This window comes from Manis javanica, chromosome 5 (assembly GCF_040802235.1).
Source record: "Manis javanica isolate MJ-LG chromosome 5, MJ_LKY, whole genome shotgun sequence".
Classification (NCBI taxonomy): Eukaryota; Metazoa; Chordata; class Mammalia; order Pholidota; family Manidae; genus Manis; species Manis javanica.
The window spans coordinates 140,065,518-140,092,306 of NC_133160.1; the positions used below are offsets into that span (position 1 = coordinate 140,065,518).

Consider the following 26,789-nt stretch of genomic DNA (forward strand, 5'->3'; position numbering starts at 1 on the left):
CCTAGCCCAGCGATTTTTAAAAATTTCAGGTTCAAACAGTAAATAAATTAAAAACAAAACACTAGAAGTTTTACAGACAAACTGAATAGCATTAATGACTTTTCTTGAAAAAAGCAACTGCATTTAGGCTATACTTACTCGCATAGAAGGATTCCATTTTCCAATCCTGTCCGAAAATCTTTATCGCCAAAACTTCTGCCTGTTACTTGCTGGAAAAGAAAAAAAAGAAAAAGAAAGCATAAATTTTTCTTCTTTAATCAGGAAGCTCAATGATTTGTTTTTGTTTTTTTTTATATATTTAAAAGCCTTGAAAAACTGGTGGCATTCCAAGAATGGGAAAAACTATTAGGTCTGAATTTCCTTTACATGTGTAGCTTTGCTTAGATCAGCTAATCTTAAATTTAGACCATTTTTTAAAAGTTTTTTTCCTAATACCTTAAAAAAATCTGTTCTTCCTGATAAGAATGTTACTTTTGGGGTTTGGCCATGATAAGTCAAGGCCACAGCCTCTTTCTTCCTGAGATTTCAACAAACACACTTTCAAAAAGCCTACAGAGTGCATCACCTAAGGATAAAGTATTTATTTGTTAAAACATTAACAAATGTTAATGGCAGAGGGGAGGAGGTCACCGACCCCTAACCTTGAGAGATGAACATAAATATAGGAATATTAAAACTAATATCCATAAGATTGTACAAAAGAAAAATAAAAGCTGGGAAAGAATGAACTGTCTAACAGCACAAGATTGATGGCCATTCTTGTCAACTCTGGTTCTCAGTAGTGCTTTGGCCTAAGCACCAGTGCATAGATTTTTTCATTCAATAAATATTTATTGAGCATCCATAATATGCCAGGTAAATAAATATTCATACTATAAACCCTAAAGCAACCTCTAAAATAATAAAATAAAATGTTATAGCTAACAAGTCAAGAAAGGAGATAAAACAGAATCATAAAAAATAGTCTAAAAGACGATGCTGCGGTTGTGGCTGCATCCAGCCCACCGTCTCCTGGACTTGCCATAAGAAGGAGGAGGGAGATGTCTAGGCTGGCATGTGCATACAGTGAGACAACGAATTTGACTGGATCTGTACTGTTGGAACTCAACCAGGGGTTGGGAGGGGTGCAAGTTGTAGCACCCCAAAATCTCATGACTATAGACTATCTATGGTTAAAAGAACATATGGGATGTGAACAGATCCCAGAAATGGGCTGCTTTAATTTGTCTGATGGTTCAAGTACAGTTGGAAAATATCCATCATATCATAGATAAATTTTCACAAATGCCTAGGGTGCCTAAATGGTTTTCTTGGCTTCACTGGAGATGGCTGGTAATTATAGATTTGCTTTGTTTATGTCACCGTATTCCTATTATGTTAATATGTGTGTGCAAATTAGTTAGTAGTTTAAAACCTATACATACTTAAGGTACTATACAAGAAGATATGTCAAAGAAATAATCAATCCTCCCAAGTTTCCTTCATATGCTACATCTATAGCTTTTCTTCTTCCTTCCTAATTACAACCCTTAAATAGAATTCGTGCCTCATATCGAATTTACCGAGTATCATAATTCCTCCAGGTGGTAAAGATACCTCGAGACAAGTGCTGGGCATAGAAGCCACAGGGCATAAATCTGCAAAGAAGTAAAAAGCTAACCTTTGCAAACAATATGGCTTCTCTCTCACTTACCAACTTTACATTTCCCTGTATGGCCCCGGAAGATGACTGGTTAGCCAGAGACGGGTAAGATTCCTCAAGGGAGGAACAACCTAAGACAGGCACAGTCGCAGGGGGGCCATCAGGTGAGAATTTGGGGATCAACAGAGGTGAGGCTCAGAACCTCACCCCCCCTGCTTTGAGAGAAATCTTCTGCATCCGCGGATGTCTTGCTGCCCTTGTCTAGCCTGGATTAATACTTAGTCCATAGGCACACACCTGATCATCTGATCATCTACATTTGCCTTCTTACAGCACTAAACTATGTTTTCTACCTTTATCTTGCATCTACCTACCACTTCAGCATTTTATTAAAAATAAAAATAATAATAATAATAGGAGAAATGTGGGATCAACATATAAATCAAGTACAAAAATCAAATGAATATTCATATTTGACCTGATGGTTTATAGGTCATATTGCATGATCAAAACCGAAAGTTTCTGTGATTAATGCCCTTGTACTGTTCACCATGTAAGAATTTATTCACTCTGTAAGAATTCGTTCACCATGTAAGAACTTGTTCGTTATGCTTCAGAAGATTGGAGACTGACGAGAATTAGGCTTGAGATGGATTAATGATTGTACATTGAGCATTGACCCCCCTATACTGAATTTTATTGTTGTTAACAACCATTTGATCAATAAATATGAGAGATGCCCTCTCAAAAAAAAAAAAAAAAAAAAAATAGTCTAAAAGAAAAAAGAAAAAAAGGAAAAAGAAATACAGAAGAGATGAAATAAATAGAAAGCAAATAGAATATTATACACTTAAATCTAACCATATCAATAAGTGTGTTAAATATAAATGGCCTAAAACCCTCAATTAAAAGATAGAGATTGTCAGATTGGATAAAAAGCAAGTCTCAACTATGTGCTGCCTACAAGAAATGCAAATTAAATATAAAGATACAAATAGGTTAAAAATAGAAGAATAGAAATGAGCTATATCATGCTAAAGTAATCAAAAGAAAGTTAGGGGGGCTATATTAATATTACATAAAGACATTTTTAGACAAAGAATAATACCATGGAAGATAAAGTTATTTCACAAATGGTTATCTCATCAGGAAGACATACCAATGGTAAACATTTCACCTATTTAAAAAAACAAAGGTCCACAATAAATAAGCTAAAACTGATAGATCTTCAAGGGCAAATATACAAATTCACTAGACTCAGAGATTTAGTATCTCTCTTCAATAACTGAGAGAACAAGCAGACAGAAAATCAGTAAGGATAAAGAAGAATTAAACAACAGTATCAACCAAATTGTATTAATTGACATTTCTAGAGTACTTCACCTTATAACAGCAAAATACACATTTTACTTATGTTCACAATGAACATTTATTGAGATAGATCAATTTCTGGGTCAAAAAACAAATCTCCACAAACATACCAGAATTCAGTTAATAAAAAGTATGTCATCTGACCACAGTGAAATGAAATTAGAAATTTATTTAGACAGAATTATCTCTGGAAAAATCCCCAAATAATTTTAAACTAAGTAACACAATTCAAAACAATCCATTTATCAAAGAAGAAATCAAAATAAATTAGAATATGTTTCTTAGTGGAAGAATGTGGCAATATAAAAATGTATGGAAAGATCCTAAAGCAGTATTAGGGGAAAATGTATAGCACAAAACACCTATATCAGAAAAGAAGATCTCAAATCAATGAATTCTGCTTCTATCTTAAGCAAAGTAAGCCCAAATTAGGAAGAAAAAAATCAGAGTTGAAATCAATCAAATAGAAAACCAAAAAGAATAGAGAAAAATCCATGAAATCAAGTTATTTATTTGTGATCAATAAAACTAATAAACCTTTAGCCAACTTGACAAATCTTTAGTTAATAAAATTGGTAACCTTGGTTTTTAACCAAAAAAGAAAGGTACAAATTACCAGCATCAAGAATGACAGAGATGACATCATTACAGATTGTACAGATTTAAAAGGATGAGGGAATATTATAAATAAATTTGTGTCAATAAATTCACCAACTTAGATGAACTGGATAAATTTCTTGACACAACCAACCAAAGTTCACTCAACAAAGAAACAGATAACCTCCCCAAAAGAAAGTGTGAGACCCAGATGGCCTACCTGGTAAATTATATCAAATATTTAAGGAAGAGATATCATGTAATTCTACACAAACTCTCCCACACAATTGAAGAGTAAAGAATACTTTCTGATTCATCTTATTAGACCAGCATTACCTTGATTCAAAAACCAGGCAAAAACATTATAAGACAGAGATCACACACACACACACACACACAGCACAGAAACTACACCAATGTGTTATCTACTCATGGTAGGAATCAAATGTGATTTTTATATTCTTCCTTAAATTTTTCCTATTTTTTGAAAACTTCCTACAATTAACACATATTTCTTTAATCATCAGAAAAACCAAACAAGATTTTTGTTTTTAAGAGCAATCTAAGGAAACTAAGTGGTCCCAACTGTTCCTTGTAAAACAAAGTTCAAGTTTTATTTTAAAACATCCCCATACCACTCCCACTAGAAGGACAATTCACAAGTGAATATAACGTACTGCGTAAAGAAAAAGAGAAAGAAAAGAAATATATTCCTTTGTTAATGTCATCTCATTCTTATTTGAGGAAATGTGAAAAAATGAACAAAAAGTAGTTCCTTAGAGTTGTAAATATCTAGCTTTTTCCCAAAGACATTAAGAAACTTTCCTTTAAATGGCCAAAGTTAAAACACAGACTTTAAACACCTTAGCATTTTCTTTCCTGAATCTATTAGTTTTTATTTACAGTCTCAAAACATCACTAATATTCTCTATAAAACTCACCTCCATTCACTAAGAAGTGATTAGAAAGTCTTGAAAACATTTCCCCCCCAGGTCTTTACATATTTGTTGAAAGTATTATGTTCTAGTGCAAATGGTGCTTACATTAAGGATCCAAGAGAGTTTAGCTACATCTATTACAGAATCTCTGGCTAAATTAACCCAGGCCCCTTTCTACTGAGGATGATGATAAACAGGGCCTAGAGACAGAAACACAAATGAGACATGGCCACGGTAGGTAGAAAGCTCACACACTGGTGAGGGAAGTCAATATCTGAACTTGTACCATAAACAAAGTTAACATACCTATTTTGTAAGAAAATATTGTCTGACCCATGGACCACCTAAAATGCCTATGTACTATTTAAAATTATCTTGCATGTGATGCAAAACCACTAAAAAATTATTTAGAGTTCATGGTAAGTTCAATGGTAAGTTCAAAGTCAGACTGTTAATCAAAATCTTCCAGTATGTAGTGTGATTAAATTAAAATATGAGATGGGAATAGGCACCATGCATTTGGAAGAAGGTGCTCATTTCCACCTCTATTCCTCTTCTTTTGTCTCCTTCCCCCTCTCCTATGTCCATTAGGTCCCAGAACAGCCTTCACCCTCCTCTCCACTGACCCAAATACCATCTATTTTCCCAAGTCCAGGTTATTCACGATAGAGGTACTTAGATCTTTTTTTGGAGGGTCAACAGTTGAATAGACTCCAGAAATTCAACAAGGACCATGCCATTAAAAAAGTCTGGTCCTCAGACCATCAGCAGCTGCATCTTCACCTGGAATTAATGTTAAAAATACAGACTCTCAGCTCTTCCACACTCTCCAACCTACTTATTCAGAACCAGCATTTGAAAAAGATATGATTCATATGCAGAGTAAATTCTACAAAGTTCTGACGTAGCATACTAAAATGAGTCAGCAGTTCATAATCAGAGAGAGAGAACCTTCCACTGGAATCAGGATTTCGGATGACCTCTGCTCAGCAACCCCTCTTAGCAACATTATTATTATGTGTTCATAGTGTCACACATTGTATATTTTAAGTATAAAGACTGCTAATTACTGTTCCCTTCATGACAGCATAAGCCATTGCTATAAAGAACAAAACGGCCGCCAAGAATCAACCACCATCATGAGCAGGAGAGGTGAAAAGTGACTGCCCAAACTTTGCACTAACCTTCCCTCTTGGATCCTCATGGAAGGAAGACTCTTAGCAACCACCCAAACAAGACACGGGCCAAGCTGTCAACTCATGATCACTCTTCAAAGACACAGAACAGGATGGAAGATTAGTAGAGCCCTTAAAGAGAGCCTGAGATTGGGGAGCTGGAACAAGGGGTGGGTGGCGAAAGTGCCCAGGTTCAGGAGCCTTCCAGGGCCAGCAGGGGAAGGGCAGCATGAAATGTCAAGAACACTTGATCATTCCCCCAAATCCCGCTCTCCACACCTTGCTGAGCATCAGCAACCTGATCAATTAATCCTTGCAACTCTATCCTTGCAGTTGTTCAGCCTAGTCGTGCTTGACCCCTATCTTTCACAACCAATTACACCCACCAGCAAATCCTGTTGATTCTCCCTTCAAAATTTAACCAGAATCCAACCACTTCTCACTGTCTCCAGTCTACCATACCACTCCAAGGCACCATCTTACACCTAGATAACAGTCTCTTGGAACAGTGGCCTCAGTTACCTTCCTTCCATGTCTTGTCAACAGGAAAATCCTGTAAAGTTAAATGCTACTACTCCACCCAAATGCCTCAGCACTTCCCCTTCTCACTCACAGTTAAAAGCCAAAGTTCCTACAGTTCCCTAAAGATATTCAACATAAAAAAAAAAAACCCTAATAGAAGTACAAGGACAAAACTATTGGGCACCACCATGATTTTAAAGGTGGGCATAATGAATTTATGCGCATCTCTCCATTCAAGGGATCCTCAGAAATACTAATGGTGGCAATTATGTCACCACTTCTGCCCTGAGTGCCTTTCAGGAAAGCCCAGGATCAGAGTTTTTCCCTCTGCTTTATGGTTTTGGATTAATTCACTTTAATTACTAACCAAATATTTGTTGGAAGGACATGCCGTGTCAGATTAAAATAGTCAATGAATGGATAATTTACCAAAATCTTGATTGTTTTAAAGAGTTTGGAAAAAAAAAAAGACTTTCATCTACCTTAGCAATTAAACCAAAAGCAGAAGCAAGAGGGTATCATGATGGGTCATCACACTAGTTTGTGCAAGTAAGTACTAAGTACATCATCTGTATTCAACTTTTCTCCCAAAGAACTAAAAGGTAATTCTGTTTCTGAGTTTGTTCATACCAATGGCACTGATCTCAATCATTTAAATAACTGAAATATGGAGGACTTAGAACAACAGTCTAATAAAGAAAACCACACAACTTTATGGCAACATTTTTATGATGTGTTTATAACATAACACATTGTATATCACAATGCTACATTTTGCTAATTACTTTGTTACCACTGTTATTAAGTTATTACCATAAACAAAGACTGGCAAGAATCAGACTCTCAGCCTGATCATTACCATTTATATAAATTGTATTTCAAAAGTATTTTGATTAACCTTCAGGTTTTTTTGGGTTTTTTTTCAAAACAATCTGGTGGACAAACTGTGGTCCACTAATAAGCTGCAAGTCTGAAGAGGATTTTAAATAAACAGGAGAAAGCCTATTATAATGACCTTAGAGGAGATTCTACTGGCTGATAAGATGATGGTCCCTAGATTCCAGCAATTGAAAAAATACAAATTTAATATATTTTGACTTAACTTTTAAAAGACATGGATATTTTCTCTAAATTGTACAAAAACAGGCACACTTTTCAGAAAGTGTGATTACCTCATACACGTGGCAAATGAAAAATCACACCTCTTTAATTCACTGGAGAAGATTATTAGCAGCTCATTATACTCACTTCTGGTCATATTTGACTTATTTAACAAGAACATTTCTGCATATTTTTATAACTAAATTGTAAAATAAAGCAGAACAGATTGCTCTTATTTTCACATTTACTGAGAAATAAATCTATTGCTATTTCTGTTTCTTTTGGTTGCTAGAACAATCAAATCAAGACTCTATGGAAACTCTTTGTAAACAATACTCTTCATAAATCATATTCATCTGAGCCAGAATTAGCAATCAACCCATCAATCATCTACTAAATACTTATTTCATGCCAGACAGTGTCATAGGAGTGAGACCAAAATAGTAAGATCTGTACCAACCCAGTAAGAATACACAATCCAATGGGAAAGACAGAAGATTACACTACAGTAGGTATTGGAAATGAAATATGGACAGAGATTGACAAGAGCACAAAGGAAGCAATTAACACAAATTGCATGACTGAACAGTTGAATGGTAATAGTTCACATTCATGTATCAACTACAATATATCTTCTCTGTTCTAAATGCTTGCCATGTATTTATTTAATTCTCATAACAACCCAGTGAGGTAGGTCAGATTATTATTATTGCCATTTTAAAGTCAAAGAAATCTAGACATAGGAGGGTTAAGCAGGCTGTCCAAGGACACAAAGCTAGTAAATAGCAGAGCCTGGATTGAACTCCTGGTAGTGTGACTGCAGAGTTCATGTTCCTAAGCACAAATTCTATGCAGCATCTGAGCAAGGAATGACCTTTCTCTTATCTAAGATAGTCAAGGAATGCCTCTGAGGAGCTGACATTTGAGTTGGTCCTTAAGGATGAGAAGATTCCCCAAAGGAAAGAGATGAAGTAGGGCACTCCAGGCAGATACAAAGACCAGCACAAAAGTTTGCGCAAAGAGGAAAATTTCTAAGGGCTGAGCAAAGGGAGGGGAGAGGTGGGGTTGGGAGGGTGGTAGAACATGAGGTGCCAGAGGGAGCACGGCCCCAGGAGTCAGCACCTGTGTGCCAGGACTATGATTTATACATGGTCCTGAAAAAAAAGACACCCCAGAAGATGGGAGGGACAAGGAAGGGGTTCTTTGGCAATTACTCTCCCCATTTCCCACTAACTCCTAAACAGACAGTCTCAGAATGACATTTTGCTTGTTGCTCTCAATTACTTTCTCATGGGCTCTCCCACTTCCATTATACAGCCGGTGACCTTGCTTAAGGAATCACAGTGAGTTTGACACCATCTGGCCAGATTTTCCTTTAAGACCACTGCACCCAGGCCCACATATATCCCTCTATACACCATATCTACACCTATCTTTTCATCTTTTTTTCTGCCAGCTCAAAAGAAAGACGTGTGCTCTCTCTTTCTTCTATCAAGGCTCTGGATCCTATACCTGTCCATCTCCAGGTGCTGCCTTTATGTCAACGTTACCCCTCAGTCCGCAGCATCCTTCATCTCTCTGCGGGAGCATAATGAGTTCACTCTTTGCATAGAAACCCTAATTCAATCCAACCCCTTCAACCACCATCCTGTTTTTCTCCTTCTTTTCACAGTCCAAACTCCCTATTGAAGTGTCCTGTATCCATTCTCCTTATCATCATAGCTCAGCTGCCTACAAACTGTCCTCTTTCAAATCACTGAAAATTCTTAAAGGGCTAAGAGTTGAGACCCATGAGTTTGACTCTGAGCTCCACCTAAAGCTAAACCATAAGCAGATTAATGAACTTCTACCAACCCTCAGCTTCCCTGCTTACGAAATGATAATTGTACTACTCCCAAGGTTTGCACACAGTAAATGGATTAGTGCATGTCAAACCCTTCCCACAGTGCCTGACCCACAGTAAGAGCTCAATAAATTTCACGGTCAATGTTGGCAGCAATACCAGAATTGTCATAGATCTCATTCTTGATTTCTCTCTCTCCAATACTCTTTGCAGGTCTTTCCTCCCTCCTCTGAAAATTCTGGTATCACTATACTTGCTGATCCAAAGTATGTTTCCCCATCTGATCTGAATCAGGTCTTAGCAGCATGAAAGCCAACCACTTCCTCCTTCTGGATCTCACCTTCACCACCACCAGACACTCATGGTTTTCCTTCTACCTCATTCAAAAAATACTTCCTTCTTCATTGTCTGAGCTACTTCACCTCATTCATTTCCTAACTGTAATACATGATTCTTTTTCTCTTTTCTTCACTTTCTGTTGTCCTTACTCTGGCACACTCCCCTTCCCTGGGGAGTCCCAGGCCTTTAAATACATCACCAATGATAACTCATACATTTTTATGAGTTTAAATATCTCACCTTAAAATATCTTTAACTATCTTACATATGACAACTCACGCATTTTTATATGTGGCACTGACCCTTGTCTTCTGAAGGCCAGAATCAAGTGTCTGATTTCTTACTTGACATCTCCCCATGGGTACCTTATAAATATTTCACACTTAACAAGATCAAAACAAAATCTGTGACGTCTGCCCCCTGATCCAACCTATTCCACCTCTGGTCTTCTCCATCTCATTGAATGGAACCATCGTCTTTCATTCCCAGTAAGACAGAGAACAATATTTCTCCCTCAAAAAATGCTTTTGAGATCTGTCCTTTCCTCTCTGTCTCTACACTATCACACTAGTGCACACCTCCATTGCCTCTCAGCAAGATTGCTGCACCAGCCACCTTCATGGTCTCTTTTCTTCCACTCCGGCCCATCCACAAGCCATCTCCCACACAGCATCCAGGAATCTTTCCATAGATCAATCTGGTGTCCCTTCTTAGTACACCAGAACAAGTCCAAGCTAAATAGACGACCACTTCGTTTTACAGATGAGAAACATACTGTCCTGCAAATTAAGTAGCTTGCTTAAAGTCATACAGCTAGTTATCAGCAAGGATGAGACTAGAATCAGGTCTCACTTGACCCAGGCCAGGGTGTCACTGCCCCACTACACTGCCTTCAGAAGGCACTTCTTTTTGTGCCTCTTACATTGCCACTTTCTTTAATAAAAATAGCTCCTTACATCTATTTAGTTGGGGTTGGCAAAAGAACAGCACAGAAGTCCAGGCCTGAGTTTATTTAATCAACATTATCAGACCATGATCTACTCCAGCACCAGCTCTAAGTGCTTAACATTGAGGATAATAAAATGCAATCTGAAGAATCCATTTATATTTTCATCATGTCATCAGAAAACCAGAAGGTGCTGTTTATAGTCACAGATTGATAGCCTCCACTAAAAGAAAAATCTAATTAAGAATACAGGCAATGCTCAAAAGTACCCTGGGAGCATTAAATCCTCTGTTCGAGCCATTTTATGCTCTAAACACAGAAAATGGGTCAGTCCAGGAACATGTGAGTGGATTTAGCAGTAACTGTGTTTGCACATCCTCAAGCTGTTCTTTCCTTACAAAGAGAACAGAAACCACAGAGACAGACAACACTCAAAGTGAGCTTTCGCACACATAGTGTTAGTGACTGACTGGAGAGCAAAGAGAAGGGAAAATCCAGAAACAAATGGGCTAGTGAAGTGTTTCAGGGCTACGTGCATTGTCTCCATTGCAAAGAACAGAGATATGCTTCAGCCACTGTGTTACTTTTACCTAGGTATAATGTTGCTTCTTAAATCAATACTTCAGTTCTGGGATAATTGGGCAATTCAGTAACCGTCATCTATTCCTCAGCAGAGTGAAGTATGAAACATTTGAATTAGGCAAATTTGGGTCCAAATGTCAAGTCTGACTCTTAGGAGCTATGAGACAGACCCTAGACAAATGGCTTCACTTCTCTGAGTCTGCTCCCTCATCTTTAAAAGACGGTTTTGTAGAAGTTTGTTTTATGATGTTGTTAGAAGCTAGAAATCATGAGTAGAACCACCTAGTAGGACAGTTAATACTGACTGAAAGTTCTATTACTTTTTTCCCCAAGCTTCCTATCTAAGAAGAAAAATGCACAACTGGAGTGTCTAAATCAGGTGGTTACAATTTTGTTCAGAGATACTGCTCAGGAGGAAGTGTGTATCCTGGAGGCAGGTCTGCCACGTCACAGATGGATCTGGGCTTGTGAGCACTGGGTACAAATCCCACAGGGGGCTGACGCAATAACCTCCTATACGTGCTGTCTGGGTTAAATGAGACCATGTGGAAATGCCTGTGCAAATTCAGAATATGACACATTTTATAAGAGAATTGGCCTTCAAAAAGCCAATGTCATGAAGAAAGGGAGAGAGCTGCTCTTCTAAAATAAGAGGCTTTAAGTAAGAGATACAACAGCTAACTACATTGTTCCTTAAGGAAATCCTAGTTTAAAAGAATTTTTATAGATGACATTTTGAGCAGAGTTGGAGAAATATGAATATATTTTGGTCATTTGATAATATTAGGGCATAACTTCCTTATTAAGAGTGACAATGGCACAGTGGTTATGTAGGAGAATATTCTTACACTTTCAAAATGCACAGAAAAGTATTTAGAGAGAAAGAGGTCTAACATCTGCAACTTAGTTTGAAATGGTTGAAAAAATATTAGGGGTGTGTGTGTGTGTGTGTCTGTGTGTGTGTGTGTGTGTGTGTGTGTGTATGAGAAGCAAATACAGAAAATGTTTACAATTATTGAAACTAGGTGGTGGGTAAATGGGTTTTTTGACCCAATCTTTCTTCTTTACTTCCTTTGTTTTTCCTTCCTTCCTTCCCTCCTTCCTTCTTCTTTCAAATGTTTTGTAATGTTTGGAATAAAATATTGTCAGCCAGGACTGAAAGTCACTCAGTAGTCCCCAGAGTATCCTTGGGTCAACCACCTATCCAGTGCCTTCTCATAGAGGTACTTTACTGATGACAGTGAAATCTGTCATTTCATTTATATTCAACCACTTTCGCCTGCTCAGTACACAGAATGGCACTTGCCAGCCATCACATCGACATGAGGTTAGCTCTGAGGATGGGAAGGAAGGAGGGGTCAAGCCCCTTGGCTTCCTGATTTGGGGCAAAGAACTGAAACTAGAGGCTCTGCCAAGCACACACAGTCTTGTGACAGTTGTAGAGTGGTTGGAAAACTGATCGATTTCACCATTTGGTATTCTAATAACTGAATAATTTTTAGCTAAGAATCCAAAGTAACCACAAAACTGTTGTACTTCACCAGTACTTGGCATTTAAAAAGGCATCCAAGTCAAGTCAGAAAATGACTAGAATTCACCCAAACAAGTTATTAGATTACCAAATGAAAACAAGACATGATAAAATGCTCATTATACAGTTAGGATAATGACATTCACACAGCCTAGCCTTTAAAAAGTTGGTAAGACTTGGGCAGCACAAGTATGAAGAAAAGTACGGATATGATCGACCTAAAATGAAGAGACTGACTTAGAGAAGGAGGGGATGAACCATCACCCCTGGGAGGGAGCCCAGGAATGGCTTTCCAGGCGGCAAGATTCTACTTGTTGATTTGGATCGTTTCTTGCTGCAGTGATTCCCACAGTGCTCACCTTAAATAATTAACTAAGCTATGTATTGGTTTGATGTGGTTTTCTGTACTTGTGTTATAGTTTGCAATTAAGAAGATTTTAAAGGGCGGATGAGGAATGCATAGGCTAACCTCCACAGTGAGTCAACCTTACTCTTTTTCTCTCATTAGTAACTAAAGCCTTTTTCCATTTGGTTTTACTCAGAAAAGACTTTTAATGAGAAAATAACACTTTTAAAAGGCTTTTCATTCAAGTGTAACAGAAATACACCTCCATCTAATAATCAAATGGTACTGGGATGAAAAATAGAAAATATACATGCCTGCTGCTTAGTATATTTTAAAACAAACATTTGACTATCAGATAAAGGAGCTAATTTTCTGTCTGGCTTTGGGAAATAAAAGACATAACATCTTCTAAGAGTTTCTAAGCCACTTGAAAGGCTCTGGGCATGTACTTGGGGCTGGGAATGGCCACACTGCCCCTCACCTCCATCTTCTGTCAGTGGTTCTTCAGTTTGAATCACACAGTTGTCTAACAACACCTACTCAGCATTGGTAGGAGGCCAAAAGTCAAGACAATTGTGTTCTAGCCACAGTTCTGCTAATACCCAAGGGCTTCCAGCAAATCACTTCCCTTCTCTAAGTCTAGAGAGTTCTGCGCAAATCTACATCTTTCTGAACCTTCTTCTACCCTAAGCTCTCACTTTGAAATTCTGATGATAATAGTAACAGCATCATTTATTGAAACTTAACTGATTCATTTCCTCTTCAGCTCTCCAGTGTGGTAGTCAGGTCACCTCCAGGTTGAAGCCTGCACGAGGGCGCCCAGCTGAGGGGACAAGTTGGGGATAAAAGCCAGTCTGTCCTCGTCAAACCACGTAAACTCTTCTGAGGGAAAAATCCTGTTTTCCTAATTCATACAAAGCCACTGTCTGTCTCCAGGCCCATACAGTCCACCCTGAAATGTCTTTTCAATTTATATAAAGGTGCTCAGGTACTTATACAAAGGTACCTGAGGTAGGTAATAATATTATTACCTGTTTTCCAGGTGAAGAAACTGAAGTACAGAACACTAAGTTCTGTACTTTGCCCAGTTTCACAAAGCTGGCAGAGGCAGAGCCAGGACACTAAGCCAGACAGTCTGACTCCTGACCCATGTTCATAACCAGTATGCTATGCTGCCTAAGTGTGTCTTATGTCCCTTCTGATCTTTCCTCATTATCAGTGGAGTTATAAAGATCTGACTTCCCACTGCCTATGCCACCTTCTTCTCTCTTCAGTGTGCCTTCTCCTTAAACTCAGAATAAGAAAATAAACTCCCAAATCCAGAAAAATGTCAAAATTTCTGTACATTTTATCATCAGTTCACTCAATACCATGGGGGTGGAATAATAACAATCTTGGTGATGTCACTGGATTATTATCTCTGTATTAAAAAAAAATCATCACAAATAACCAAAGAATCCAAATTGAATTAATCCTGATAGATCTTGACCCTATATGGAATGAAAAGTAAATATCCATTAAAGAGGAGTGGAAGGGATGAGAAAGAATGCAAGGTATCTCATTCAAGACCAATGGGCATTTCTTTTTTTTTTTTTTTTTAATTTTTAAAAAAATTTTTCCTCCTGCCATAAAAATACAGTAATTTGCTTAAAAAAAAAAAAAGCTCTGAATAAGTGTTCTGGTTTCCTCTCACTCACCTAATATGTGCCTCAGCAATAGCAGTTTGTAAATCATTAAGACAGCAGGCTTAAGACTGAGGCTCAAAGGATCTTTCTTCACTTGGAAGTGCCAGTATGCTCTGGAACCTGCTTGCTCTATCCTCTCTTCTCCATGTGCTGACAACTGGAACCACTGATTTAAAAATCATCAGATAGTGTTGAACTCTTGTCTATTCTATTAGTTTAAGTGAATGTAACTTACCTTTAGCATTATATTCAGAAAAATACTTAGGCCTTAAGGTCCCCAAAAATTTGGAGTGCTGAACTAGACAACCACCCTAAAGACACTTCTGACAGAAGTAATGCCTTACTTAAAGAGAGGTTTCCCAAGCTCGCCGTTAGGACCTAAGTATACACAGACGACACCGATGCCAGTCGCTCTGCACACAGTTTACTCTTCAGGCAGTCCTCTGCCTTGGTCAGCTTTAATGAGGCCCGCGTCCGGCAGGAAAGTGCGTGGTGCACCAGATTCACCCACTCTTAAGTTGCTACTGTTTTCTCTTCTTCACTGAAAGGTTGTACTGAGCCAGGCTTTACCCATGACAGGCCAGCAACATGAACACTTTTATTGTGCTGTTCTTCAGGCTTTTTCTGAGTCAGGATCTTCTCTCTGGCTTCATCATGTACAGAAGGATTCCATGGAGAGAAACTAATTGTATAGGGGTCTTCTATTTTAGGCTGGTCAAACAAACGAGCCGTGCACACCTTAACACTGTCAACCACTTTACTTTTAAAAAGCTGAATATCTTTTTCATACAGCACAGCGGCCTCTGGGTTGAGAGGGCTTGTGGTGTCAATCTTGTAGAAAACTCTCCTGGCATACATTAATACTTGCCAAATATGATTATGGTCACACCTCCATTTTGCAAATGCTCTCTTCACATCTAGTTCACCTGAGGTGGGGTCAACGAGCGGGTGAAAGACGGGAATATCAAACACCAAGCATGGACAATCACCATCTGGGCAGTTATCAGGGATATAAACTGTAAATTTAAATACACCATCTTGATAAAGTCCATGCCGTATGAACATTACTCCAAACCACAAATTCTGCAAGAAGAGACTATTCCAGGTAGAAGGGTCCATAAGAAGCCTGTGTACCATTTGTTGACTGTGCTGCTGGGGCAGGAGATGTAGGCTTAGTTATGGGCAAAGCATTTTTGGGAATAGAAGGCAGCTGTTTCTTTGGAGCAGATCGTGGAGGACTGGTTATCACATCCCCTGTTAGTGTCTTCTCTTCACCATCAGATCGTTTGCGTACAGAGCTTGTAGACATGCTCCAGAAAGGGTTCATAACGTGTACTCCAAACAAATTCAGTGGTCTGTGTCATCAAACTCATTCTCAGAATTCACTTTACCTCGATGTTTTCAACACAAGGCTCCTGGCTGCTGACGGCCACTGCGGCATCTCCGGCCGCTGAGCCTGCCGGGCACAGGCCTGCTCCCCTCCCAGCCCCGCCCTGCTCTCGGCGTCGGGCTCCGCCCCCTGGGCCTATGCTTCACCCAGCCTCTCAGCGCCAAGTGGTTTCCACACCTGTCCGTGAATGGGCATTTCTACAACAAAATATTTACCTACCAATCTTCCTCTGGCACTTTACATTTACAAATAATATATTATGGCAGGAAACCCATTATTTTGGCTGGTTGGCGATGACGACAGCGGGTGGTAATCACAGCCCTCTACAAGGGACCTTACTGACACTACAGTGTGGTGGCTGTCCCAAATGAAAAAGCAGCCCCATTGGGCCATGGAAAGGAGTGAGCATTGTTCAGGCTCTGCATTCAGCTCCCTACCTCCTCCTGCACAACGTGCACATCCACAAGGAGGGAGTCCTGTCCTTAGGGTATTACAAAGAACTAAGAAAATCGTGTGACTGCAGGCTACTCCAGATGAATTAAAGAAAAGACAAGAAGGCTATTCTTTCTAAACCTAATAGGTGAGAGCCATGTTTAACCAAAAGCAAAACAAAACCAACAATGGGGTCTCCTTCCCAGGCATTACCTTGAAGATTTTCATTAACCAAAAGATCAGGGGGAGGAAAAATAGAGCAAAAGGTTTAAAAGATGACTGTTATTGTTACAACATTGTGCCATGTTCAAAGAGGTCCTTGATTATATTTTAAAAACCCTTTAGAATCAAGTCATCCTGAGAGATGCCTAGAACCTATGGGTTTCTGCTAAATGCTGAACAACTGGTTCTTCTGGGGAGAAAAGGGGAGGGAAGCCCTAACCTAGACCACTTGCCAATCTCCATGCTATAAAAATTCCCACCACTGCCAACTTCATGCTCAACCTGACATCACTGATCACAGAATGAAGAGATGTGCACAATCTCCTCTCCTGAGTCATTGGAGCTGGCTAAAATATACAACTGTGAAATCACAATCTATAGTACATACACATTATGGTGCCAACAGTTACATGCAATGCTTTATTGTATCACAATTTCTAACTATGCATCTGTGATGGAGAATTTATCAATAATTGAAAACAAAGCATGTAACTATACAAACATTTAAATGCTTCTAAGTTTGCATACAGTCGCCATCATATAGAAAGACACAACCACTATGATGACATAAGCCTATAATCCTTTCAGATGGCTGTTTCCAATTTCCTGGCTACAGGTAGGCAACAGAAAGCAAGCAAAAATCTCTACTAAATTCCTTAAAGTCAGAGCAGTAACCGTAGGCCAAAGAATAGGCCTTTCTCAAGCATTTAAAACCAAGTTTTACTTTTATCCTCCTGAAGTAAATGTTCCCTAGCTATAGAACATTCTCAGGTTCCTGAAAGCATATATACTATCTAGTTCTGAACTGGAAACATATTTCTTCCTCCTCCACTTATAGGAGGGCCAAGAATGATAGCAAAGCTAGTAACTGTACAATCCATTCCAATGTAGACAGTCATAATAATTTCTAACTCAATAAGTTTGTAGGCAATAAACTAGGTTGTAAAAACTTTTTAGAGGCAAGGGAAAAACACACCCCACTTCCAACATTTGGACACAAACTATCCAAAGAGTCTTCTGCTGGGGGAAGAAGGGGGCTGGTAACGAGTAGAACCAGCAGAGCGGGCCAGTTGCTGTTTCACGGCTGATTGACACAGAGGGCAGTTGTTTGTGAACGGAAGAAAGGGGGGACTAAGGCGGTTTGCAACAATCAACAGCTCTGTTCTTTCTTTCTTCTTTTTTTTTAAATTGCTAGAACACCTGCTGCCTTAGTCTCTTCAGCCTCATTCATATGTAACATGGTGGCGGTGATGGCCCCGGGCTGCGCGCAAGGACAGCCTTCCCAACATCGCCAAGAGCTGGCAGCGAATAGATGGCAGGTTTCCTCTCCCCACTCTCGGTCCTGGCAGGTCCTTCAAAGATCCGCTCACAGCAAAATGTATACAACTGTCATTTATGGCATTGGGAGGGGTTAAAATGCAAAGACAACACTTGTTCTTCCCGTGATGTCTTTAGTGGGATTCAATTATTATTTCCCGGGGATTGGCCTTCACATCTCCTCTTTGGGTTACCCAAGACAGGAAGTACTTGGAGAAGCACTTCTCGAAGTGTCCCACAGAATCCTAGTTAAGGACGTAAAGAGATGTGATGTGGAAAAATGGCTCCGTGGTCAAGGAAATTTGGGGAATGCCGTGTTTTAAAAAAACCTGTTTTTTAACTTTGAGCTTCTCAAAGCCAGGGGAGGATAAAATAGTATTTCCCAGTCTGTCTAACCAAGACCTCTTTTTGAGAAAAGTCTCCAGTGGGTGGGACCAGTCTTCAGTAAAATGTGCATTAGGAAACTCTAGCTTTCTGCAGAACTGGCTAACTCATAGACCCAGGGGACTCAACACATGCTTGTATGGCCTTGATTGTGTTGGACCACCTGGTACTTAAAAAAATTTGGATAAGCCACCAAACTTTAAAAATCAGAAGAGTTAATATCCAAATAACAAGAAAAATGTTTTTTTTATTGCTCTGGGAAAAAAATAAACTAATGGGCCCCATGGTGCCCACAGACTGGCCTTCTCTGTGCAAAATATTTTAAACCACAAAGGAATTTAAAAAACAAGTTATATAAGGCATCCAGTTTATAGTGAAGTTAAGGAAAGAAAAATTACAAATGCACTTGTATATAGATGTTCAGAGAAGTAAAACAAGGCAAGTGAGAGGGGTCTAGAAACTGGGAATGAGCTCAGATTAGCAGGCAGAAAGGAAGAATGTGTGCAGAGCTAAAGGAACCTCCAAGAACACAAGCACTGGGCTGGAATCAATAAGTCATAAAAATAGAGCACAGCCTACTTCAAAATATAGGTATACATTTGTTTAAATTTGCATCTTAACTGAGGAACACAACAGTCAGGAATTTTAACAATTAAGTAGCTCTGAGTCATCACTAGGGTCAAATCAAGCCATTCCGCCATTAAATCAAGTCTCTAGGAGGATAAAGAAGTCATAAAAATAGAGCACAGCCTACTTCAAAATATAGGTATACATTTGTTTAAATTTGCATCTTAACTGAGGAACACAACAGTCAGGAATTTTAACAATTAAGTAGCTCTGAGCCATCACTAGGGTCAAATCAAGCCATTCGGCCATTAAATCAAGTCTCTAAGAGGATAAACACTAGATACTTCTTAGATATATGACTAAGTAATTCCCAAAACAATTTCTATCAAATGCCAGGTGCAAAAGCAATTATGTTAAAAGTCCCTGCCAGTTCCCCAGTTCTGGGATAGCAGGGGCTCCAAGAACCAGTGAACCAGTTCAAAAATAATTCTGGAACCTCAGAGATCTTATTACTAAGAAACAGAAATAGATTTTTCAAGTGCTCGCTTTGAAATATTAAGCACTATTCCACCCAGATCTTTCCACCATCCTGGAACATTTATTAAAACCAGTTCAAAGTGAGTCAGCTTCTAAACAAAAGCTTCACCTTGCCTGAAGTCATGATGCACAGTAGTTTATCACACCACAGAGTGTGATAGCACAGTCTAAAGTATAAAAAAAACATACAAAAATATTTTCTTATTAAGAAGTTAGATCTAACATATGATAGTGGCTCAAAATGTGTTTCTCAATCTGAATTAAGATTTAACTGTTGCTGTTCTATAATTTCCATTATTTTTCACATAATTATTTTTCTAAGATTTCTACTAATACCACAAACCCCAACCCCCAGACTTGGTTAGTCTTCTATCTATATTCTCAAAAGAATGCCTTGCTTTGAAAATTCTGGCATTCTAAGATACAAAAAAGATCACTCTCCAAAACTAGGGAGCTACCAGAAATTTTCCTTAACCTTAGCACCTTTTTCTCCCCCTAAGCAAGAATTGCCTCCTTCTTTCTGACCAAGTCCTTCCAACCCAGGCCCTTGTTTCTGCTGCCTCCCGCTCTGATCTCCTCCCCTCTTTCCTCCTCACACTGCTGATCAAGCTGGGGGATCTTCAGAATACCTTTTTGTATATGGCAAATTTTGATGCAAATATTTTTAAATGTTTCCTACCACCCTGACCTTAAGTCCTAACTCCTTAGATACTAATCTTGGAATCTGCTGATCTTGGAATCTGCTGTATGAGTCAACTTGTGTGAATGTACCGCATATATCCATGCCTCTTTGCATTTGCTCATGCTGTCGCCAATACCTGGAATGCTTCATTCAGTATTTATTTATGTCCAATCCAGTTTCAAATTTCAAGATCCAATACTCTTTAAGATTTCCCCAAAACACCCACTAAGCCCTAAATCCTTAGTAAACCAAATTACTGACCCCCAAAGCACTTACTGTCTTTTGTACATGAAACAGAGTTTATAATCAGAAGATCTGGGCTTAAATCACCTCCACCACTAACTAGCTATGAGATTTGGGGAAGATACGTCTGCACTGTAGCTCCTTCTCACCTATAAAATAGAGAAAACAATAGCACTGATCTTAGGTCAAGGATTAAATGAGATTATGTATATGAGGGCATATGAAAATCACTAATGTAATTTACCTTGAAATGTCATTAATGTTTGTATGTTTTGTTCCTGTGTCCCTCGGTAAACTCATACATACAACAATCATTTACAGAGCACATATTCTGTGCCTGACAGTAGTGATGCAGCCTGTGAATTTGTGGCAACTTCTAGTAGACAAGACAAGTAATAACAAGATAGCATAGTAGTAGGCAGTGATAAGAGTTATGAAGAACAACAGAGCAAAACAAAGGGATAAAAAGTGGCAAAGAATAGATTGCTTCTTGAGATATTTTTGATTGAAAGGCTTCTCCAAGAAAGTGACACACAATCAGTGACATGAATGAAGAGGTAGCCAGCAATGCTCATGTCTGAGGGAAAGCATTCCAGGCAGAGAAATGCAAGTTCAAGGCCCACAGGTGGGTGTGAGTATGGAGTGTCTGTAAAGAAAAAGGCAAATACAGCTGAAATGGAGCCAATAAAGGTGGCAGGGTGGTGAGTGTAGAGAGGCAGCTAACAGCCTTATTGGTGATAACAAGGACCTTGGAACTTAGTCTCAGTGTGTTCAAAGCCACTGAAAATAGAGTTTTGAGTAAGGAAGTGATGTGAGTTGATTAACATTTTGAAAAATTACTCTGCCATTGTATGGAGAATTGCCATGGGGGAGCAGGTGGGTAAGACTGGGGACAGAAAGACCATTGGGGATACAATGGCATAGGCTAGGTAAGATAGTAACTTGGACTAGGGCGGTAGCTGAGGGCATGGTAAGTGATCAGGCCCCAGGTTTATTTTGAAGGTAGAAGCTAAAAGATTTGCTGATAGGCTAAGAAAACATGAGTTATTAGCAAAGGGGAAGAATCAGGAATGTCTGTACATTTTGACCTTGAGCAACAGAGTATAAGGAAGACTTGGAGAGGAACAGCCTTTGAAAGAAAAAAGAAGAGCTGTATTTTGTTCCTATTAAGTTTGAGATAACTATCTGATAACTAAGTGGGGACACTGAGGACATAGATATATCAGAGCTCAAAGGAAAGGACAGAGCTAGAGATATATATTTGGATGTGGACCGCAGGATAAGATCACCCATGGAGTATGGAATAGAAGAGGTCCAAGAATAGAATATTGGGGCCAGCCAAAAATTAAAATTCAGGAAAGAGAGGAGAGCCCAGGAAGGACTGGCCAATGACTTAGTATACCAATTATCAGGTGAGGACGTTCTGGAAGCCAAGGGAGAAAAAGTATCTGAAGAGAGAAGGAGTGGTTAAAGGTCCAATGATATTGAAAGGTTGTATATAATGAGAACTGGGAACTGTCCATAGGGCTTGGGCAATAAAGGAGACAGGTAAGGTTAACATGAGTAATTTCTATGCAATAGTGAGGATGCAAGTACACTGGAGTGGATAAAGGGAGGAAAGCATAGCCAACTCTTTGAATGAGTAGACACAAAGAAGTAGGTGGAGATGGATGTGTATTTAGAAATGGCACATGCTAAAGAACAACCCAGTAGAAGAAAGAGAAGTCAGTGATACAGAAAAGAGGGATGACAATTGAGGGAACAAAGAGTGAACATGTGCAGGAAAGTAGATCACAATGGTAAGGTCTGGCCTTTCATGTACAGGAAGAGATCACCCATCATAACAGAAGGAAAGCAAAGTAAATGCAGGTACAGATGCAGGGTAGACAATAAGTTTGATGGTGGGAAGATTAGCAGTTCTCTTCAGATTGCTTTTTAGAAGCTCTGGTTGAGGGCAAGAAAAGGAGAATGGTGTTGGAAGTTTAGGAAAGAAAACAGTGAAAGGCAGGGATAGTGAACTGATACCTGGGTGTGAGTAAGTGTGGGCTGCCATGTGATGGTGCATTCCTCCCTCATCCCCTTCTTTGACTCTCCATAGTTTTGTGACTGTTTTCCATCAGCACAAAATCCTAGAATATATGCTTAAAGATGAGCCTAATTTCTTTGAGAAACTCAAAACCTGAAATTCAGAAGGAACTCAAAGCTAGAAGCTCTTTGCAAGTTTTTCAAAACCATTAATGACATTATCCTGAAAAGGGATGTTAAACTAAAAGGAAAGTTTATCTGAAATATGAGTAGCCAGCCATGCCCTGGACACTGTGGAAAATGCATAGGACAGCAAGTATGGTGCACAGTCCACGTTCAGAGTCACCATCATCTCTCATTTTGATAAGGACACAGGAGTCATTGACAAGTGGGATATTCCAGAAAAACAACACTTCAAAGACTTGGGAAATCTATTACTGACTTAAAGGAGGAGGCAGAAAACAGATCAGCATGGTATGACTTTTGAGTTGCGACCACACTTGGATCTGGAGTAACATGAAGTATCCTATTTCCCCTGAAGGTCAACAGAGGTGGAAGAGTGTCAGTCATTCAAATGCAGTTGGCTTCATTTCAACTGTTGTGGGGGGTAGTGGCTTAAAGATATCAATGTCCAGCAACTAAGAGGTACAGCTTACTGACTTTCCACGTTCTGAGATGTACCATGGTCTGCAGCCCGATGGAGCCATACAATGGCCTACAAATATCATCCCTCCATGGGATGAAAGCCTGGCAGATGATATGGTGAAAGCTGTCCACTGGATTCCGTTCACATGGAGCCATGATGATAAGTTCTCTGCTGAGTCTTTTGGGAAGAAGGGTTTGCAAATCACCAAAATAAACACCTGGCCTGGGTTTCCTAGGTTAATATGACAGCTCTGCAGCTTCTTAAAAATAAGAGTTTCTCCCCAGGTGAGGTTCATGCACATTCCCAAGAGACAAAAGCCCAAAGTCAGAAATCTGAGGGGCTACCCACATGCTCCATTGACCAAATAACAGACAGTAAGAGTGTATAAAGGCAAACAGGACTGCAAATGGTAGCTGGAGTGTCATCCCCAACTCTGATCTTATCTGAATGAGAAAAAAACAGATACCTGATAATGAAGGGCTACAAGCCTTACCCAAAATTCTTCAAGGTAATTTATAATTTTTTAGAGTTTAAAATGGTAATATAATGTATGTACTTCCTATTATGGATTCCTCCAAGGGATCAAGAAAAGTGTTTTATAATCAAATACTGTATTTTCATGGCAAAATGTTTGAATGTTCACATTCAATGAAGTCAAAAAAGGGAAAATAATGAAAAACATGAAGTCATTTCAGATCAGGTCAGAGTTTTGCTACTACATGAATTACAAAAGGAAGAAAGGGAGGGAGAGAGGGAGGGAAATTTAAAACAAACAATAAAAATGTTCAAAACATAATTAAAAGAAAGCTTCCAGATCACCAAGATGGCAGCGTGAGTAGAGCAGCGGGAATCTCCCAAAACTACATAATCTATGAAAATATAACAAAGACAACTCTTCCTAGAATAGAGACCAGAGGGCACAGGACAACATCCAGACGACATCCACACCTACGAGAACACAGCGCCTCGTGAAGTGGGTAAGATATAAGCCCCAGCCCTGCGGGACCCAAGCGCCCCTCCCCCCAGCTCCTGGCGGGAGGAGAGGAGTTGGAGCGGGGAGGGAGAGGGAGCCCAGGACTGCTGAACACCCAGCCCCAGCCATCCGCACCAGAGCGTAGACACAGTGCATGCGTGGGGTGCTGGAAACTAGGGAAACAGGGCAGCAAAACCGGTGAGCAGGTACCAGAGGGCGGCACCGGAGAACAAAGAAAAGCGAGCAGACATTTTTTTTTTTTTTTTTTGGTGAGTGCTTTTTGGAAGTCTAAAAGGGACAGGGACCTCAATACTAGGGAAACAGGGCAGCAAAACCGGTGAGTGGGTGCCTGAGGCCAGCGCCGGAGAACAAAGAAAAGCGAGTGGCCATATTTTTTTTTTCCTTTTTTTGGCGAGTGCTTTTTGGAAGTCTTAAAGGGACAGGGACCCCAATACTAGTGAAATAGGGCAGCAAGACCAGTGAGTGGGTGCCTGAGGCCAGTGCCTGAGGACAAAGAAAAGTGAGCGGTTTTTTTTTTAATAATTTATTTAATTTATTTAATTTTATTTTTTTTGCTGTTTTGTTTTTGTGAGTGCTTTTTGGAAGTCTTAAAGGGGCAGGGCGGGACACTTAGTCCAGAGGTAGGGAATCTGGGGATCTCTGGGCACTCTAACCCCCTGGGCAGGAGGGAGCACGGAGGTCCCTTACGGAGATAAATAGCCTCCCAGCCGCTCCCACTCCACTGCGGCTCCACCATTTTGGAGCAGCAGCCTGAGCCAGGTCACGCCCACAGCAACAGCAGAGATAAACTCCATAGCAGCCGGGCAGGAAGCAGAAGCCCTGTCTGCGCACAGTTGCCCAGCACAAGCCACTAGAGGTCGCTGTTCTCCCAGGAGAGGAAGGCCACAAACCAACAAGAAGGGAAGTTCTTCCAGCCGTCACTCGTTCCAGCTCTGCAAACTATTTCTATCACCATAAAAAGGCAAAATTACAGGCAAACCAAGATGACAGAGGCAATACCAGAGAAGGAGACAGACCTAACCATTCTTCCTGAAAAAGAATTCAAAATAAAAATCATAAACATGCTGACGGAGATGCAGAGAAATATGCAAGAGCAATGGGATGAAGTCTGGAGGGAGAAAACAGATGCCAGGAAGGAGATTACAGAAGTGAAACAAATTCTGGAAGGATTTATGAGCAGAATGGATAAGATGCAAGAGGCCATTGAAGGAACAGAAACCAGAGAACAGGAATGCATAGAAGCTGACATAGAGAGAGATAAAAGGATCTCCAGGAATGAAACAATATTAGGAGAACTGTGTGACCAATCCAAAAGGAACAATATCCATATTATAGGGGTACCAGAAGAAGAAGAAAGAGGAAAAGGAATAGAAAGTGTCTTTGAAGAAATAATTGCTGAAAACTTCCCTAAACTGGGGGAGGAAATAATCGAACAGACCACAGAAATACACAGAACCCCCAACAGAAACGATACAAGGAGGACAACGCCAAGACACATAATAATTAAAATGGCAAAGATCAAGGACAAGGAAAGAGTTTTAAAGGCAGCTAGAGAGAAAAAGGTCACCTATAAAGGAAAACCCATCAGGCTATCATCAGACTTCTTGACAGAAACCCTACAGGCCAGAAGATAATGGCACGATATATTTAATGCAATGAAACAGAAGGGCCTTGAACTAAGGATACTGTATCCAGCACGATTATCATTTAAATATGATGGTGGGATTAAACAATTCCCAGACAAGCAAAAGCTGAGGAAATTTGCTTTCCACAAATCACCTCTACAGGGCATCTTACAGGGACTGCTCTAGACGGGAGCACTCCTAAAAAGAGCACAGAACAAAACACCCAACATATGAAGAATGGAGGAGGAGGAATAAGAAGGGACAGAAGAAAAGAATCTCCAGACAGTGTATGTAACAGCTCAATAAGCGAGCTAAGTTAGGCAGTAAGACACTAAAGAGGCTAACCTGGAACCTTTGGTAACCACGAATTTAAAGCCTGCAATGGCAATAAGTACATATCTCTCAATAGTCACCCTAAATGTAAATGGACTTAATGCACCAATCAAAAGACACAGAGTAATAGAATGGGTAAAAAAGCAAGACCCATCTATATGCTGCTTACAAGAAACTCACCTCAAACCCAAAGACATGCACAGATGAAAAGTCAAGGGATGGAAAAACATTTCAGGCAAACAACAGCGAGAAGAAAGCAGGGGTTGCGGTACTAGTATCAGACAAACTAGACTTCAAAACAAAGAAAGCAACAAGAGATAAAGAAGGACACTACATAATGATAAACGGCTCAGTCCAACAAGAGGATATAACCATTCTAAATATATATGCACCCAACACAGGAGCACCAGCATATGTGAAACAAATACTAACAGAACTAAAGGGGGAAAAAGACTGCAATGCACTCATTTTAGGAGACTTCAACACACCACTCACCCCAAAGGATAGATCCACCAGGCAGAAAATAAGTAAGGACACGGAGGCACTGAACAACACAGTAGAACAGATGGACCTAATAGACATCTATAGAACTCTACATCCAAAAGCAACAGGATATACATTCTTCTCAAGTGCACATGGAACATTCTCCAGAATAGACCACATACTAGCCCACAAACACTAAATTCCAAAATATTGAAATTCTACCAACCAACTTTTCAGACCACAAAGGTATAAAAGTAGAAATAAATTCTACAAAGAAAACAAAAAGGCTCA

The 26,789-nt window shown here is 39.6% G+C and overlaps 1 protein-coding gene and 1 pseudogene across 27 annotated transcripts in view; both read right to left on the reverse strand.

Annotated features, from left to right (window-relative positions):
* LIMCH1 (LIM and calponin homology domains 1) overlaps nt 1–26,789 on the reverse strand; it is a 321,073-nt gene that overhangs the window by 193,211 nt on the left and 101,073 nt on the right. For all 27 annotated transcript variants that reach the window (XM_073237696.1, XM_037002554.2, XM_073237698.1 and 24 more), the window contains exon 2: nt 139–209. In XM_073237696.1, coding sequence (XP_073093797.1) covers nt 139–209 — 71 coding nt within the window. The remainder of the gene's footprint in view (nt 1–138; nt 210–26,789) is intronic.
* Nucleotides 14,553–16,054, reverse strand: LOC118969138 (AKT-interacting protein-like; annotated as a pseudogene).